The sequence below is a fragment of the Heptranchias perlo genome, chromosome 7 (genome assembly GCF_035084215.1).
Source record: "Heptranchias perlo isolate sHepPer1 chromosome 7, sHepPer1.hap1, whole genome shotgun sequence".
In the NCBI taxonomy this organism is placed as follows: domain Eukaryota; kingdom Metazoa; phylum Chordata; class Chondrichthyes; order Hexanchiformes; family Hexanchidae; genus Heptranchias; species Heptranchias perlo.
The window spans coordinates 85,500,325-85,520,411 of NC_090331.1; the positions used below are offsets into that span (position 1 = coordinate 85,500,325).

A 20,087-nucleotide genomic window follows, 5' to 3' on the forward strand; every position below is an offset into this window, starting at 1 on the left:
TTTGTCTACCTTGTTTATTGGATCTGCCAAAAACACTTCCAGCTAAAGCAAAGCATCTGTTTGGAAACTTCAGCCCATAACCTAGGCTGACACTATCAGTGCAGTACTAAAGGAGTGCTGAACTGTTGGAGGTGCCGTCTTTCAGGTGAGATGTTAAACTAACTCCATCTGCCCTCTGAGGTGGACATAAGAGATCCTGTGGCACTATTTTGAAGAAGAGCAGGGGAGTTCTCCCCGGTATTCTGGACAATATATATCTCTCAACCAACATGCCTATAAACAGATGATCTGGTCATTATCTCATTGCTGTTTGTGGGACCTTGCTGTGCGCAAATTGGCTGCCCTGTTTCCTGCATTACAATAGTGACTACACTTTAAAAAGTACTTCATTGGCTATAAAACGCTTTGGGACGTTCTGCGGTCAGAAAAGGTGCTATATAAATGCAAGTCTTTCTTTCATACTCACCTTCCCCTTTGCTGATTATAGAAATTCCTGGGTATGTATACTCATGCCATTAAAGTCTTCTTTCCTTAGAAGAGCGAGAGTAAGATCGTGAGATTTTTAACGTTGGGAAATGTCAAAGTATTTCAGAGTTTTACCTCAGGAGTGGAAGAAACAAGATTATTTACTCCAAGGTTTGGTTCTGGCTGCGTTGCAACCCCCAGATTGACATTGGACCAGATTGGTGAACTTACCAAAGCAAGATGTTTACATCGCTGAGACTGCCAGTTCAAGCAGGACATTCAAGACCTAGAAATCCAATTATTGGACAAACACATTCACCCAAACCATGAATTGACTTAGAACAACACGCTCATTAACGGCACTGCAGCATAGAAGAATCCAATGTTCATGTGTTCACAGATACCAAGAAACCCATTGCTGAAAAGTGATGACACTTGTACTCTTAGCTGCCCAGATTTCAGAGCTAGCAATGTAAACCCATCCGTCCATCCCTTAAAATTCAACAAGCTGTGGGTTGGCATCATGCTACTAACTTTTGGCACATGTGCTTCACAAACAGTAAAGAAGCCAAAATCTAATAACATTCAATTTTACCCCACGCTCCCCACACACTAGAATGTAAAGACTTGCATTTATATAGCACCTTTCACGACCTCAGGGTGCATCAATAAAGTGCTTTTGAAGTATAGACTCTGTTGTAATGTAGGAAACGTGGCAGACAATTTGCGCATAGCAAGGTCCCACAAACAGCAATGAGATAATGATCAGATCATCTGTTTTTTTAGTGATGTTGGTTGAGGGATAAATATTGACTAGTGGGAATCTACATCCGCAATCTACTCTCTAGATTTTCACTTTTTGAAAATAAATAACTGAAAGCCAAGAATCCTACTGCGAGTATGGTTTTTGCACCTCACCCTGCCCCCCTCCCCCAGTGCTTCTGTCTGATCATTGTACAGTCTCGGCTTCCCTGAACGTTTCCATCTTTTCAGTTGATTACTTGGTCTCATTGGCAGGTGCAATCGCGTCTTTCTCAGCCGGACACGTGACACTGCGCTGGTCGCTGTGGGCGGAGCTGGTGATTTTCAGCATCACAGCATTGCAGGCTGGACTTCTGTTCCTCATGAACACCACCACCAACATCTGGGTCTGCTACGTTGGCTTCGTCCTGTTCCGGAGCAGCCACCAACTCCTGGTGCCCATAGCAATGTAAGTAGGATATGTATTCCCTCCCGCAAAGCACAGCCTGAAAGGGTGATGGAAACAGATTCAATAGTAACTTTCAAAAGGGAATTGGATAAATACTTAAAAAGGAAAAAATTTGCAGGGCTGTAGAGAAAGAGCAGGGGAGTTGGGGGGTGGTGGTGGTAGTGATGTACCAGTGGGTCAATGCCATGTCTGGAACTGCCCACTCAAAGTGAGAAAGGACTAAGTGGAACAATATAGAATCATAAAATGTTACAGGACAAAAGGAGGCCATTCAGCCCATTGTGTCTGTGCCAGCTCTTTGACACAGCTATCCAATTAGTCCCACTCCCCCTGCTCTTTTCCCATAGCCCTGCAAATTTTTCCTTTTCAAGTATTTATCCAATCCCCTTTTGAAAGTTACTATTGAATCTGCTTTTACCACCCTTTCAGGCACTGCATTAAACTTGCTGTGTAAAGAAATTTCTGCTCATCTCCACTCTAGTTCTTTTGCCAATGATCTTAAATTTGTGTCCTCTGGTTCCCTCCTGCCAGTGGAAACAGTTTGTCCATATTTACTCTATCAAAACCCTTCATAATTTTGAACAGTAGTTTATGAAGCTACTGAAACAATAGCTTCCTCTAGAGCATTGTTGGCTGACATCCATTTAAAAAAAAATTCCCAGGGCATTGGCCTATGTAATATTCCATTTCACAATGTTTAATAGAGACTTGTGATGTGAGACGGGACGCACGCACGCACACACACACGGGATATGACCAGCCGACATCATACCTGTAATTAAGCTGACCCTGTCAAGCCCCTTCGATCACTGGGCATCGAGTGGGAGCTTGGGCCGATTTGGACAGGCAACAGGAAGGGAAATATGTTGGGGAAAAGCAACACAGGATGTCTGTTGCACTCCTCCCACCTCCGGGATCGCTTTATATGATGTCAAAGTGCCAACGAACAACTGCCTTATGTAACATGAACAGTCCTGAGTGTCTTTGGGTGGGGGCCAACGGAAGGCTATAAGAAGAATTAAACAAAATTTCCTCCAACAGTTGAGAAGTCCAGCGACTGTTTCTGCAGCTAACCAAGCTCCTCTTATATTACGGAACGGGTTTATGTTGAAGCTTGATCTCTTTAGTATCCTGGGGAGATTATTTCATTGGTTCGCTATTTGTTGCAAAACTGTAAATGTAGTTGTAAAGAACACCAATCCCCGCCCTAAAAGAAAAGAAAGAACTTGCCTTTCACCATCTCAGGACGACCCAAAGTCCTTTACAGCCGATTAAATACTTTTTTGAAGTGTAACCATTGTTGTAATGTAGGAAACGTGGCAGTCAATTTGCGCACAGCAGGATCCCACAAACAGCGATGAGATAAATGACCAGATAATCTGTTTTAAGTGATGTTGATGGAGCGATAAATATTGACCAAGACACCGGGAGAACTCCCCTGCTCTTACACCCAGATACATCGAAACTACAGCACAGAAACAGGCCATTTGGCCCTGCTGGTCTATGTCTGTGTTTATGCTCCACAGGAGTCTCCTCCCTCCCTACTTCATCTAACTTTATTAGCATACCCTTCTATTCCTTTCTCCCTCATGTACTTATCTCGATTCTCTTTAATTGCTTCTATGCTATTTGCCTCATTGTCCCTTGCAGTACCACGTTCCACATTCTTACCACTCTATCAGGTCACCTCTCAGCCTTCTCTTTTCTAGAGAAAAGAGCCCCAGCCTGTTCAGCCTTTCCTGATAAGGATATCCTCTCAGTTCTGGTACCATCCTTGTGAATCTTTTTTGCACCCTCTCCAATCGTGGCTTTCAAAAAGGAATCAGATAAATACTTGAAGGGAAAAAAATTGCAGGGCTACAGGGAAAGAGCGAAATGGGACTAACTGAATTGCTATTACAAAGAGCTGGCACAGGCTCGATGGGCCGAATGCCGACCTCCTATACTATAACCATTTTATGATTCTAGGGTGGGGCTCTTTTCTCTAGAAAAGAGAAGACTGAGGGGTGACCTGATAGAGGAGATGTTTCCACTTCTGGGGGAGATCAAAACTAGGGGCCGTAAAGATAAGATAGTCACTAATGGACCAGAAATCACTCCTGAAATTACAGAGGAGCTCAACAGAGCTCTCTGTTTTCAGTGGTAAATTGAAGGAGCAAGTTCCCGTGTTTGCACATGCACAGTGAAACGTTGAAATCATGAACTTGTTCCTAGTGGTTCACCGGTGATGACAGCTGCGAAGTAAAAGACTATTGCTCGCTGCAATCAGAGAAGTCACTGAAAAATCGCAAACTTGCTTATCTGCCCAGCTGGAAAGTAACTAATTACACCAAACAGGTACGCTTAAAAATACCAGGTCCAAACTAAATTTTAAAAGCGCGATTAGTCTTAATCACTATCAAACAACTAAAAATTAACTTCTAAAAATGTGGAGTCTCATTTTACACCTTATTTTAAGAGTTTTTGGTCATTTAAAAAACATTTTAAAAATTAAAAATGTTTTCCCTTCTGACTCTTTAATTTAATTCAATTATTTCTTTGGCTTTTTATTAAAAAAAATGTAATTTTTTTTATTTACAATGACATCCAGAATATTAATGTTAAATGAATGAAGTCTGCTTGCCTGCTTGAGCAATGCAGCCTGAATCTGTGGGCATGACTTCTCTTCCCGACAGATTTTGTGGATATCTTCTATTCTCACAGACCATTCCACGCACGACAACTCACGCTGCTCAGAGGCTGGGTTGACAGCGCACAGTTTTGTTTAAAGTTCAAAATCAAGCAATTTGACACCATAGAGCCTGCAGTAAGTATTTTCATGAATTTAATTTGCAGGAGCTGCAGTGGGTGTTACCTCACTGCTCTACGTGATCTCTGGCCCAATAAATCCAATAAGTAATTCAGGAGAAACTTCTTTACTCAAAAAAATGGTGAGAATGTGGAACTCACTACCACAAGGAGTAGTTGAGGCAAATAGCATAGATGTATTTAAGGGGAAGCTAGATAAACACATGAGGGAGAAAGGAATAGAAGGATATGCTGATAGGGTTAGATGAAGGGGGGTGGGAGGAGGCTCATGTGGAGTATAAACACTGGCACAGACCAGTTGGGCCGAATGGCCTGTTTCTGTGCTGTAAATTCTATGTAATTCTATATGTAATACAAATGCAGGTCTTCTTCTGCTGCAATTCAGTAACCTCTGCTGGAAGTGCTCATGTGAGCACCTCGAGTGTGAGCACAGGGTCAGGCTTGACTGTGATACTCACAGTCAAACAGTCTGTCCCTGCTCACGCTTGGGCGAGGCACCGAAGTCCCTGCTCACGCTTGGGCGAGGCACCGAAGTCCCTGCTCACGCTTGGGCGAGGCACCGAAGTCCCTGCTCACGCTTGGGCGAGGCACCGAAGTCCCTGCTCACGCTTGGGCGAGGCACCGAAGTCCCTGCTCACGCTTGGGCGAGGCACCGAAGTCCCTGCTCACGCTTGGGCGAGGCACCGAAGTCCCTGCTCACGCTTGGGCGAGGCACCGAAGTCCCTGCTCACACTTGGGCGAGGCACCGAAGTCCCTGCTCACACTTGGGCGAGGCACCGAAGTCCCTGCTCACATCAATGGACCTGTGCCCTAAAAAGAGTGAGTGTCTTCGGGTGAGGGCCAGTTGAAGGGCGGTGATGGGGAGGGGGAAACACATGTAACAAATAAGTTTCATGCCCTGGTCAAGTAGAAGATCCACTGAGTCACTCGCTCGTTCAGCATCAGAAAACGACTGGTGTGCTGGAGATCTCTTCTTGCTGCGAGAAAAGCCCAGGTCGTTAAGTGTTGATCAGACTTTGTGGAGAATGATTTTCACTCTTCAGGGATGTAGATTGTCCTCCACTCGCTGTGAGTGCAATTGTCCTGACTGGGTGTCCTCTGCCATTAGTTTTCAGATAGCTACGTCACTGACCAAGGAACTCTGCGCCCTGGTGTTTGGTATGAACACGTTTATAGCCACCATCTTAAAAACCATTATCACCGTCATCATCGCTGACAAACGAGGCCTAGGACTGCACGTGAACAATCAGGTAAGTGTAAAGTTAAAACTCTGTTGAGCTTCCCTCTGTAATATACTGGAGCTGGGAGGGGGCGCGAGGGGGGTTATTCATCATAAACCTTTATAAATCACTGGTTAGGCCTTAGCTGGAGTATTCAGTTCAATTCTGGGCACCACACTTTAGGAAGGATGTCAAGGTCTTGGAGAGGGTGCAAAGGAGATTTACTAGAATGATACCAGGGATGAGAGACTTCAGTTATTGTGGAGCGACTGGAGAAGCTGGGATTGTTCTCCTTAGAGCAGAGAAGGCTAAGAGGAGATTAATAGAGGTGTTCAAAATTATGATCCATTTCGATAGAGTATACAGGGAGAAGCTGTTTCCACTGGCAGGAGGGTCAGTAACCAGAGGACACAGATTTAAAATAATTGGCAAAAGAATCAGAGGGGAGATGAGTAGACATTTTTTTATGCAGCGAGTTGTTATGATCTGGAATGCACTGCCTGAAAGGGTGGTGGAAGCAGATTCAATAGTAACTTTCAAAAGAGAATTAGATAAAATACCTGAAGGGGAAAAGTTTGCAGAGCTATGGGGAAAGAGCAGGAGAGTGGGACTAATTGGATAGTCCTTTCAAAGAGCAGGCACTGGCATGATGGGCCAAATGGCCTCTCTTGTGCTCTATGATACTATGACTGTTTGTCTATCCTGTAAGGGTACAAGTACTGTATGGTTTTAGCATCTGGGTTATTGAGTTGGTCAGTCGTCAGAGCTCTGCCATCTCATATCCCGGGGCTCAGTATGGACAGACTGCTGCGCACTGTAATTGCTGCTTTTTCGGATGAGACGTTAAACCGAGACCCCGTCTGCCCTCTCAGGTGTTTGTAAAAGATCCCACGGCACTATTTCAAAGAAGAGCAGGGGAGTTCTTCCCGGTGTCCTGGACCAATATTTACCCCTCAACCAACATCACTAAAAACAGAAGATCTGGTCATTATCACATTGCTGTTTGTGGGAGCTTGCAGTTCGCAAATTGGCTGCCTCATTTCCCATATTACAACAGTGACTACACTTCAAAAAAAAAAGTACTTCATTGGCTGTAAAGCACTTTGGGATGTCCTGAGATCATGAAAGACGCTATATAAATGCAAGTCTTTCTTTCTCTGGGACTGCTCTTTGAAACACTGCGCGGTTTCGGCCGTGAGATGGGGAGGGAGAAGAGATTTCAATAAAATATCAGTAAACAGTTTGCTGCTTTTTGTAGTGGGAGAAGGGAGAAGCTGAGCCAAAGCCAGCCACAACGATCATTTGACCACGTGTGTTGTACTGGCGGGTGTCCAGTCCTCGTTTCCTGTTTTTTAGCGAGAGAGTGATGAGGAGCCCAGACGCTCCCTGGTTGGTGGATGCGTAGACTCTGGAAGAATTGGGCTTTACGATCACTGTTGTCAAGGAAGCTTTGAAGGAATTTATTAATCAGGAACAGAGGGCGAATAAAATCCAGGATAGACCATGACTTGCTGAGCAATGCATTACTCCCTCAAGCTCTATTTCTGCCATTTTTTTTCTGAGCTCCAGGCTTAAGTTTGTGAGATACCTGCCCTTACTGCAACTACCTCTAACAGCACCTTCTTCATATCCCAATGTTCTCCCCTTCCCTTCTGAAGGTGTAGCCTCTTTTCCCATGATCCCATAGGTACCGGGAGCCCTCCAATCCTTGGCCTACAAAGTGGCCATCCTTCATGGCCGAGGCTAGATAACAACAACTTGCATTTATGGCACCTTTAACGTAGGGAAATGTCCCAAGGCGCTTCAGAGTGGGGGAAGGAGAAACAGGCGTCAAGCTAAAGGAGGAGAGATTGGGGTTGGATGACTGAAAGTTTGGTCTAAGAGGTTGGTTTTAAGGAGGGTCTTATGGAGGAGGCTACATGCGTTGGCAAGCTATTTTCCCAAGAGGAGCTGGACAGCCATGGCCGATATTGTCCTCGCCCAACCTCCAACCTCTCTTCAATAGGGTCCACTGGGTAGCCATTAGGCGGGTAATTTTTCCTGCCCTGGCCCAGTGGCACTGAGGTCAATTATAGCTCCCTCCCACCACCACTGCCCCAGCCCGGATTACTCCCCAGCAATCTTGGCTTGAAGACATCCCCTGGTCCACTGGTGAAACATATGGGCCGACAATCCCAAGCTTTATCGAGCTTGGGTTTGGATCCTTGCGGAATTAATCACCTGTATAAACACGAGCACCACGCAAAGTGCTAATGTGCTCTCCCACCTCGGTGGTAAATAATTACAAAGAGCAAATGCTTAATTTGGTTGGCTGGACAATCATTCTGCAGCTGAAAGTTGAACATGTGTGTTACCAGCATGGTTATGAATGTTCCCTCAGTGCAATAAACATCTTCCTTTAGCACAGAGTTCACTCGATGATATAATGTGTATATTCACTCCCCCCATATATACACCGACAGGGCAGCATGAATCTGAACAGTGCTAAGTTGAGACTGGATCAGATCTCCTCGATGAACTTGGAGCTCACCCCCAGTGAGTTTGGTAGTCACTCTGTCTGTTGATCAATGTATTGAGGAGCTCATCGAATCAGTCCTATTCTGAATGAAATGGAGGTGCAGCCATGTTATTTCCAAAAACTGACCGTTCCAAATCGATGCCCGTTTTCAGGCTTTTAACAGTAAAGTTGCCATCAGAGCAGGAAGATCCTGGGCCAGACCTCACTGCTCTGCATACACTTCCTGCAGCTGCTCTCCGTCCCTGTCTGCTATAGTGTACGCAAGGTTTTCAAGCAGCCAATCAGGAGACCTTTTAATCTAACTATTAACATTTCTTGGTTATTGTTTTTTTTAATTTGTATTTCTTTTTGAACCTCTTTATTGCCAATGCTTGTGGTGACCAGACCTGCTGGTGAATGGCGAACATTGCAGTGACACTGAGCTCTCAGCAGGTGACACTGTTGCTCTGTGGAAGGTGTCCGGGCTAATATTTATCCCACGACCAACATCACTACAAACAGAATGGCCCGGACATCGCACTGAGCGGTGAACGAACATCGTCCACCACTCATTAGTTATAAACTCACCCACAAACTATTTGCGGGCTTCTGGGCACCAACTTGCTTCTATGGTGAGCTGCAAGAAGCACAGTGTTCGTTCCTCGGCGTTTGTCAGCTACGAGAGAAAGCGGGGAAAGGACCTCTCTCTCTCCTCTCAACCAACCTGCTGGAAGCATCCTTGACAGGTCAGAACCAGGAAGTGAAAGTGAAGCTTCCTTCACAAGCCGGGCAGACTAAGAACCAGGAAGTGAAAGTTACAACAGTGAATTCAAATGTAAAATCAGTTAGAGAAAGCAAAATAAAGAGAGGGTGAGATTAAAAGACAGATAAAAGAGACAGAAAGAAAAAGTAAAAAAGAATAAAAATTATTTTTTTTAAAACATGTCTCCAACAACAATTAATATCGGGAGGGATGAGACTCCACATTTTAAAAAGTTAATTTTCATGCCAGTGAGATTGTTTGGCGGCCATTAATACTTACCACCCCGTTAAAACTTAGTTTAGACCTAAAAAACTGAACGTACCTCTTCTGGCAAGATTAGTCCTTTTCCAGCTGGACAGGAGAGCAAGTTTGCACTGGTCCATTCATTCAGCCAGCAAGATCTCTCTACCGCAAAGCTTTCAGAGAAGGAGGGAATCAGGAAGAGCAATTTCCATATTTCCGTGTTTGACTGCATGTGTGCTCTCCAGAACTTGCTCTTCTGATATAACGGTGAGCACTGTTCGGCTCTCCATTATTTTATGAGCAATTTCTGGGCCATTACCTGATCATTATCACATTGCTGTTTGTGGGACCTTGCTGTGTGCAAATTAGCTGCCATGTTTCCTACATGACAACAGTGACTACACTTCAAAAGTACTTAATTAGTTGTAAAACGCTTTGGGACATCCTGAGGTCAAGGGACGACAAGCCTAGTCCATGCAACCTGTCCTCATAATTTTACCCTTTTAGCCCTGTGATCACTTTGATGAATCTGCACTGCACCCCCGACATATCCAATAGGCCAATATATCCCTTCCTGAAGTGCGGTGCCCAGAACTGAATACAGTGCTCCAGATGGGGTCTAACCGGAGTTTAATATAAACTGTAACCTTTCACTGCTGTTTGAGCGATCTTGCTATGTGCAAAATGGCTGCCTACATGATAATGCTCAGTGCACTTCAGTGTATTTCATCGCTTGTATTCCCTTGAGTATAGATTAAGGGGTGATCTAATTGAGGTGTTTAAGATGATTAAAGGAATTGATGGGGTAGATAGAGAGAAACTATTTCCTCTGGTGGGGGAGTCCAGAACAAGGGGGCATAACCTTAAAATTAGAGCTGGGCCATTCAGGAAGCACTTCTTCACACAAAGGGTAGTGGGAATCTGGAAATATTCCCGCAAAAAGCTGTTGAGACTGGGGGTCAATTGAAAATTTCAAAACTGAGATTGATACATTTTTGTTGGGTGAGGGTATTAAGGGATTTGGAACCAAGGCGGGTAAATGGAGTTAAAATACAGATCAGCCATGATCTAATTGAAAGACGGAACAGGCTCGAGGGGCTGAATGGCCTACTTCTGTTCCCACGTAAGCTGCTGAACCCAATCAGAGGGCGATTGTAACTGTTTGTTAGTTTCTGGCTCACTGTCTGAGGGGACCAGCAGGTCTTTCCTTTTTATCTTTTTACCTCAGTGAGAATCGGCGCCTGCAGGAAAATGAGGTGGAGAGAAATACACAGCGAGAGTTGATGGGAACCATCACAGATTAAAACACTGTTGATCAATTAAGTTTATTCAAAACTAATGTCTAGGCTGGCTAACGGAGGCTTTCTGCCCAATGGTGTCCCTTCTTTAAGAGCGCTATAAGTGAAGTTGACAAGGAACAGCTAAATTGTAGAGAAACATCATGTTGTTATTTTTAAATATTGTTTGCTGTACAACAAGCGAGGAAACTGAACAACCTACTCATTATAATAGCCACATTTTTATGTACACTTGAAGCTGGCAGGAAGCTGAATTAGTCCCAGGTACCAGTGGTTTAATGTGGTCTTGAACACACAGGACATTAGATAACTCTGGTATTCATTATAACAACCACATTTAAATATCTTGATGGAGCAGGAATGCCACTTTGAAGAATGCCAAACCCACAGTGTTCGAATAATCTGCCAAACACTGAATTCCAGATTTCCATGTTTTTCAGCCAACCATCTGTTTTGAATAAACTTTATTGATAAACAGCATATTAATGGCTGGCCTTATTTTGTGAATTTTGTTTTTGCAGCAAGCCACACAGTGCAAAAACAATTTTTTTTATATATATATATATTTTTAAAAGCCCTAATTATTCTTAAGCTGAAAAGAAAGCCTGCTTGGCAGTGTGTGGAGGAGGACTGGGTGTGATGGTGTGGTTGGCGGGCGGAGATTGGCGGCAGACCACTCCAGCACCCGCTGGTGCTGACTCCATCGAGCTTTCATTCCCAGTGGAACCGTGCTATTCCCTGCATTCACCCAGGATGATGACCGCTTCACCCTATTAAACAAAGAACTTGCATTAATATAGCCGCCTCTCACAACCTCAGGACGTCCCGAAGCGCTTTACAGCCAATGAAGTGCTTTTGAAGTGTAGTCACTGTTGTGATGAAGGAAATGCTGCAGCCAATTTGCGCACAGCAAGATCCCACAAACAGCAATGTGATAACGATCAGATAATGTTTTGGGTATTGGTTGAGGAATAAATATTGAGGGATACCGCCCCCTGCTCTTCTTCGAAATAGTGCCGTGGAATCTTTTACGTTCACCTGAGAGGGCAGACGGGGCCTCGGTTTAACATTTCATCTGAAAGACGGCGTGTCAGACAGCGCAGCACTCCCTCTGTACTGCACTGGAAGTGTCAGCCTGGATTATGTACTCAAGTCTCTTGGGTGGGACTTGAACCGGCGACCTTTTGACTCCGGGGTGAGAGTGCTAATACTGAGCCATGGCTGACACACATGGGTCTCCTATTGGTGACAGCCCATCCTTGTACTTCAGGTTTTGTATTCCAAGGTTCCTGGTGTGTGCAGGCTGCTGTGTTGTATTTGGACGGCCCAGCAGGATGGATGAAGCTCCCTTATGATGGGTGGTAGGTTTTCTATAGTGTTAGCTACACAATAGGGGGCGAAAGTAGGACGAGAGGACACAAATGGAAATGATCGAGGCTGCTGGTTTACTGTTTTTATTACGTGATGTTCAGGGAGTTTAGATTGGGGTTCTGATTGGGGACAGCAGGGGGAGGGGTCACATTGCGTCCAATTTTCCATTGGAAGAACAATAGCCATGCTTATGATCTACCATTGGCCTGCTATTCCCCATAGTCTGGGCCATTAGTTTATAGTTGACTCCCGCTCATGTTGCTGTTGTAGTCCATAACTCTTCTCTTTCCCGCCTCTTCCCCCCCCCCCCCCCCCACCCCCCCCCCCCCCCACCTCCTGCCACAGTTCTACTTCTACATTGGCTACTTCTCCCTGCTGGCAACTGTGTACCTGGGGAGAGGGCTGTACATTTTCGGTCGGTACCACCGGGAGAAAAGAGCACGCAGCCCACGGAAGGAGGAGGGAGCCGACAGCTCGACGGCGGAGCGGGACGGGAGCGACGGTCACTCACACATCGCCTGCTCAAAGGCATGAAGTGGAAATGGACAATGACTGGGAGGGGGGAGGGGGGAGGGGGAGGGGGGGGTGGAGGGTCTCTTGTGTTATGGTTCTGCCTTAAAGTAAAAATATAGCAGGAGCAACAGAGTAAGAACATTTCAGGTTTTTGTTTTTAAAAAAAAAGTGTTAAAATGATGTTTTGTGATAACACGGTACTTGGCCACATTCCCAGTACTAGACAATATCACTGAACCTTCTCATTGAAGCCTTTGAGTGCTGAATGTTGCCAGTCGCATTTGGAGTGTACAGAAAGATCCCAAGACAGAACGTCTATAAACATGATCGACATGGTTGTAACGCTGATTGCGAAAGTAGATTTGTTTTTACAGATCTATAAGATCGGACAGCACTTTTCCAGTGTCAGAATACTTTGCAAAAAACGTGACATTTGCCGTTGGTGTTTGCTCCTCTCCTTGGCATCGCAGGTTTTAGTTGGACTCACAAATGAAGCTAAAGGCCGATCTGGGCCTTCCCACATGGAGCTCTCCCGGCCTTTGAACTGATGGATGGAGAAGATCGGAGAAACTGGACAACTGCCCCGGGATGTAAAGGATGTGGCAGCTCAGCATCACGTGACTTGTTGGTGTGACATTGTCGTGACAAAAAATGGCATGTGGCTCTTCCAGCTTCTGCCCTCCCCCCTCCCCCCCCCCTTTTGATTTGAACTGGCCAGCTTCCCATTCCCAAATTCAGTCCCAAGCTTGTCGCTAACTGATGGTGCAAAAGTCCAGAGTTAGATGAGACATTCCATGACAGCAGAGATGGGATGAGGTGGGGAATACACCGGATTGGATTGCGATTAACCCTAATGTGCTTTTGGTGCCAAAGTGAAGGAAGTAAGGGACATAGATTCTACACGACCATTCACTTTACTGTGAAGTAATGTAAAATCAATCATTTGAAGATGATGCACTTTAACTGAAAAAAGGATGGTTAATCCTTGTTTAACTCACAAAAAAACACGGGACCCCCCCAGCACGCCTTTGTAATTCTCTCAATGTTCGATCCATTGTACATTGACTTGACTGCCGTTGAATTAACTGAACGACACATTCACACGGACGGCAGTTCAGTTTGTCCTCAGGACTCTGATAAAGACACTCACCCTTGGACACTGGTCCTAATGCGTTTAGTGTCCCTCACCGCAAGTAAAGGACATGGAAATTTCAGGCTGAACTCACCATTCTGCACATCCTGCAGTGGTGGGTCTGCCAGGTCTAAGTGTTCTTTTACCCTCACCCACAATGCACGATGTTGAGGTGCACGGAACCATATCAAAGGGTTCAAAGGTGCATTGTCTTGGTAAAAATGGGCGACAGAACAATTATCCGAACCTGTATTCCTGTCAATTGTTATGGGGGAGGGAGGAGACGGAAAAGAGGATAATCTGTAAAATAAAACAACTCGATTATTGTGCACCCATGAACTAGCTCCATTTCCATGGCTGTGATAGAGTGAAGACCAAATCGATTACACTGTAGCTTGGTCATATTGTACCGGGTTATACAGAGACTAACATTTATACTGTTAAAAGATTTTTTTCAACACCTATTTAACCGGTAGATTTGGAGATTTAATCAATAATTTTCCCATTTCCAATATTTTTATAACCAATAAACGAAAGCGTTCAAAGAAAATTATAAAAATCCCCACCGAATTTTAACACTCCTGTGATTTCTTTCCTGGGTTTGCTCACAGCAGTGTCCAGGAGATTAATCATCAGTTCCTGGAGACTCAGGAACAATCCTGGAGGGTTGGCAAACCCTGCAGTCCCCCGATGATCATTTATCCAAATACAATCTCATGGATACAGGTCTGTGGTCGGGCACTAAATTTCCCTGGGAGCTAATTTGGCAGGAATTGTCAGCGCACCCCTTTATTTAAACTTGATCATGAGGCCCTGTTTCTCACTCACACTTTGCTAGGGAGAGGGACTGGATTATAGATCAGTCAAACTGATGACAGCTCTGCAATAATCCATTCCAAACTCTTTTAGTTTATTATACTTCTTGCAGTTGTGGTGTTTTGTGTACATGATGTCAAATTTATACTATAAATATTGCTACTTAAACGATTAGTACCCAGTGCAACGAGATTTATTGATGGTCTAGGTCTAGGTGGGCATTAAAGGCAAACGGGGTGACATTAGACACCGTGGCAGCTGCCGCAGGTGATAATTGGTCAACAGAAGAATGTTCTGGTTATTTGTTGGGCTGGAACAGTTGCCTTCTGCAACCATAACACTAGGGCAGCACTTAAATCCAGTCCCAGGCTTTGGTGAGGCCTGCAGTTGACTCATACACTCGCTTAGGGTTACCAACTCTACTTGGGTTATTCCTGGAGGTTTCATCACATGACCTCCCACCTCTAACCACCCCACCCTATCAAAGATCCTTCCTCCTCCCTCCCAATTCTATAACTAAAATATTCAAACAAAATGAAAAAAAAACAATTTTCTTTTAATGTCCCTATGATTTTTCTCCTGGGTTTGCTCATAGCAAGCATCCAGGAGATTAGTCTTTAATTCCTGGAGACTCCAGGACAGCCCTGGATGGTTGGCAACCCTACACTTGCTACATGTTCAATGCAAAGGTTCAGCCCCACTGAGCAACCTTCTCTTGCTCAATCTGCCACTGAACCAGTGAAATTAATATATCTTCAAATTTATTTTTCAGGTGTGTAGTGCCTCCTGCATACAAATAATTAATAGAGTCTTTACCAAGGTCCTAATGTAAATATTGCAGGACTGAGATAGATTATTTTCAGTGCTTATTTAGAGTATATGCATATAAACATAATATATATTTGAATTAAATATGTGTACAGTTTTAAGGTTTTAGTTAACAGGCTGCTGGTTTAGCAAGGTTGGGGGTACCTGATTGATGCATTGCTTGCGGCTAGGATTTAATGACTTGATTTAACATTTAGAGAGCTGGTCTCCTTTCTAATAATGACATGGTGGTGCAGAGTGGAGGAGGTTGCACTGTTAGGATAGAGTACAGTGCACAGTTCTGGTTTTAATATTACAAAAAGGATATAGAGGCATTGGAGAAGGTGCAAAACAGATTTACAAGGATAATACCAGAACTCTCTCCTTTTTAAGCCACGAAGTATAAAAGAGATCTTGAGTGAAATCTCGAGGCAGGCGCGATTATCCCACTGCCCACGATCATTTGTGAAATAACTCCGGGCGGAGATTTTCGATTAAAAACGATGTCCCGAACCGATTTCTTTATTTAAGGCAGAGGCATGCTGTAGGAAATCTGTTTGTTCGAGTCTGTTTTTGTAACGGGTACACGGAAGGGAGCAATGTTGGGGTTTTCTTTTGGAACGAGGTTAAATGTGTAGGAATTAGTGGGTTATGGGCAGTGTCCTGCTGAGGTTCAGAGTCCTCTCGTGGGCGTTTGAGACCTATGGCGTCACTGCTCAGGATGCACGTCACTTTCCAAACCACCCGCCTACTAACATATGTTCTATTTATGCCACAGGAGCTTGTTATAAACAGCAGGTCCCTCAGTGCCAAGAGGCGGTACCAGCGAACATCTGGTTTGTTTTTGTTGTTGCCCAGATTCTCTTGTTTTCTGCCTCTCCCACTTCCGCATGTGGCGAGGGATCCCATTAGCCTGGGAGAACGCATTCCCGGGAAGTTGGAATTGGAAATGCACGTAGCCCTCACATCAGCAGTTAACGTCCGCTGTAGCTCAGTGGGCAGCACTCTCGCCTCGGAGTCCGAAGGTCGTGGATTCACGCCCATTTCAGAGACTTGAGCACAGAATCTAGGCTAACACTCCAGTGCAGTACTGAGGGAGTGCTGCATTGGCGGAGATGCTGTCTTTCGGATGAGATGTTAAACCGAGTCCCTGTCTGCCCTCTCGGGTGGATGTAAAAGATCCCATGGCACTATTTCGAAGACGAGCAGGGGAGTTCTTCCTGGTGTCCTGACAAATATTTATCACTCAAATAACATCACTTTAAAAAAAAACAGATTATTGGGTCATTTATCTCATTGCAGTTTGTGTGAGCTGGCTGTGCACGTCTTTCTTTTTAACAAGAGTCTGAGGCCATCGCCTGCCGTAGTGGCACCGCCCATTTTAAAGCAGTTGCTTCTCCCTGGCTTCAAAGATCCATGCGTGTGTCTTTCCACAAAGGAAGGTCCCACCTTGGAAGCACCTTGTCGACACGTGGACTAGCACAAGCCGGTGGGACAGTAAGTGAATCCTGCAAATGGAACCCAGTCATAACCCCTTTTGAATTCTCAAAGAGAGGGAGAGAGAGAACTTACGTTTATATAGTGCCTTCCACAACCTCAGGACGTCCCAAAGCACTTTACAGCCAAGTAAGTTTTTTTTTTTTCCTAACAGTAGTCACTGTTAGGAAACGTGGCAGCCAATTTGCGCACAGCAAGGTCCCACAAACAGCAATGTGATAATGACCAGATCATCTGTTTTTAGTGACGTTGGTTTTGTGATAAATGTTGGCCCAGGACACCAGGGAAAACTCCCTTACTCTTCTTCGAAATAATGCTGTGGGATCTTTTAAATCTACCTGAGAGGGCAGACGGAGCCTCGGATTAACGTCTCATCTGAAAGACGGCACCTCCGACAGTGCAGCACTCCCACAGTACTACACTGGAGTGTCAGCCTAGATTTTGTGCCCAAGTGTCGGGAGTGGGACTCGAACCCACAACCTTCTAACTCAGAGGCATTAAGACCTTTTAATGCTGTCAAAATGTGCACATTTTAGATCTCATTGTAATCACTAGCTGCAGGTTTCTTTGTTTAATTTTATAATTATATAGAAACATTGAACATTTTGGACATCACAGTATATAAGCTGACATTGTACTTTTTTCTAAGTTATTATAGTGTGTTATATGTAGAAATTAGTGATATAAATTGCTGTTTATATTAATCATTGAGCTGGGCTATGATGGAATGGCTAGATAAACTGAACAGCCTCTTCTTTGCCAGTATTTCAGTGTCTGACCTGCAATGAATGGTCTCAGGCTGTTAGCACACAGCTAACAGTGGTTAGAATGTGGAACTCACTACCACATGGAGTAGCTGAGGCGATTAGCATAGATACATTTAAGGGGAAACTCGATAAACACTAGAGAGAGAGAGAGAGAAAGGAATAGAAGGATATGCTGATAGGGTGAGATGAAGTAGGGAGGGAGGAGGCTCGTGCGGAGCATAAACACCAGCATGGACCAGTTGGGCCGAATGGCCTGTTTCTGTGCTGTGAATTCTATGTAATATATGTAATTCTCCAACACTTGGTAACACATCAGTTGCTGTTTCTTAATTTCTTTAAATTGTAATATGTCTCTTCCTCTTTGGAGGTAGGTTTGTTGGTTAAGTGAATAATGTAGCTACAGAAATACTCTACTTACACATTAGAGAGACATAAGTTTCATCCCTGCTGTGGTTTAACCAGCCTCATTGTTATGGTGTGAAACTGTGACACATGCGATATGCAGTTAGTCAACTGGTCTCTAACACATCCTGCTGCCAACTCTTTAAGAAATCATTCTTTTACATGCAATGGTCGGTGGTACAGTGGCCTTTCTATTACATGGTCAGTGGTACAGTGGCCATTCTATTACATGGTCAGTGGTACAGTGGCCATTCTATTACATGGTCAGTGGTACAGTGGCCATTCTATTACATGGTCAGTGGTACATTGGCCATTCTATTACATGGTCAGTGGTACAGTGGCCTTTCTATTACATGGTCAGTGGTACAGTGGCCATTCTATTACATGGTCAGTGGTACAGTGGCCATTCTATTACATGGTCAGTGGTACAGTGGCCAATCTATTACATGGTCAGTGGTACAGTGGCCTTTCTATTACATAGGATGGTTTGCTTGCTGTTCTATCACACCACAATGCAATCTATAATGGCCAATCTTTAAGATGATTAGTGGTACGGTAGTACAATGGTCATTCTATTACATGGCCAGTATCACAATTGCCTTTCTGGTACATACAGTAATGACCCATTTCATGATATGGTCAATTGCCTCTACTCTGTATTAGCCAGCCAGCATCTTGAGATTGTCACTTCCTATCCATCCTCCCACTATAGCTGTGGTTAAATGTATTTTGTTTTAAAGCTCGGTTTTATAACTTAGAAATAAAGAAAGGTACAACACAGAAATGCAATTTATGTGCAGTATTGTGTAGATAAATTTATTTGCTTTTGTATCAAAATAAATCTATAATCCTTGAAGTTAAATATATGCTGTGGGATTTACTGGAATTTTCAGATCAGACTGCATGGCGTTGAGGCAGCCATTATTCCCAATCCACCTTGTATCGATACAGACTGATGTCAGATTTTGTGTACACAACTATTGTTGGGTGTACTGGGGGTCATAAGGTTTCCATACATTCGCAGCCAATGCCATGGAATTTTCACTGACTGCTTTCCTCCCAACCCCAACCCCAACCCCATCCAAATTGATCTGAAAACCAGTCAAAGACAGGCATTTGTGAGAAGGAAGAAAGACTTTCATTTATTTAGCGCTTTTCCCGACTTCAGGATGTCCCAATGCACCTTTACAGCCAATTAAATACTTTTGAAGTGTAGTCACTGTTGTGATGTAGGAAATGCGGCAGCCAATTTGCACACAGCAAGGTCCCACAAACAGCAATGAGATAATGACCTGATAATCTGTTTTCAGTGATGTTGGTTGAGGGATAAATATTGGCCAGGACACTGGGGAGAACGTCCCTGCTCTTCTTCGAAAGAGTATTATGGGATCTTTTACATCCACCTGAGAGGGCAGACGGGGCCTCGGTTTAACGTCTCATCTGAAAGATGGCATCTCCGACAGTGCAGCACTCTCTCAGTACTGCACTGGAAGTGTCAGCCTGGATTTTGTGCTCAAGTCTCTGGAGTGGGACTTGAACTCACAACCTTCTGACTCAGAGGTGAGAGTGTCACCAGCTGAGCCATGGCTGACACCTGAATGAATTTGGTCGGCCGTAAGGTAGTGCTGATAGAGCATGGACCCAAATTTTAATTTCCTCATGAATTTCAATGGAAACAGAAATCGGGAGAGATGTAAAAGGGTGCTGCCGATTTGCTATCGCCCGTCTTACACTATCACACAGAGTCAGAATTGCCCCCTCAGATGCCTGAGCAGGGAGTTTCGCTTCCTCGGATAGCGTACTGCTTAACCCGCTCCCGTAAAATCATTCTGCATACTGTTCAAGATGCTGTGGTTACCTCTGGTCAATGAGGGCATTGCAATAGATGCAGCCAAAAAGTTGGCTTAAATGTGTTAAGCAAAGCTCTGCCCGAGGAAGTGAAACCTCTTGTTTCATTCCTGCAGATTATAGTGTTACAGGCCAGTTTTGCAGTATTACATTTTATGTGGGTATTAAAGTTAAATTGATCCACAATTCTGAAATGGTTTAAAGATTTTAAAGCTTAATTGCTCTTTTTTTTTCCTCTGTGCAATGGTACATTTTGCATTGTAATTATTGATTTTATTATTAAAATAAAGTATGAAAGATATTGAAGCTTGACAAGTTTGGTATTTTTTGTTATCCCTGTTTGTTTTTAAGTAACAATCTTTGAGGCTTTGTGTAACAGCAGAGGACTCTAGGCCTGAATCCTGCCCAGAGGGCTGGTCTCTCTGCTGGC

The 20,087-nt window shown here is 44.2% G+C and overlaps 1 protein-coding gene across 1 annotated transcript in view; it reads left to right on the top strand.

Moving 5' to 3' along the window:
- slc19a1 (solute carrier family 19 member 1) overlaps positions 1–14,510 on the top strand; it is a 33,527-nt gene extending 19,017 nt beyond the window's left edge. The window contains exons 4-6 of the mRNA XM_067988014.1: positions 1,483–1,675; positions 5,592–5,733; positions 12,221–14,510. Of these exons, the coding sequence (XP_067844115.1) occupies positions 1,483–1,675; positions 5,592–5,733; positions 12,221–12,409 (524 nt within the window). The 3' untranslated portion in view covers positions 12,410–14,510. The remainder of the gene's footprint in view (positions 1–1,482; positions 1,676–5,591; positions 5,734–12,220) is intronic.
- The last annotated feature ends 5,577 nt before the right edge of the window (positions 14,511–20,087 follow it).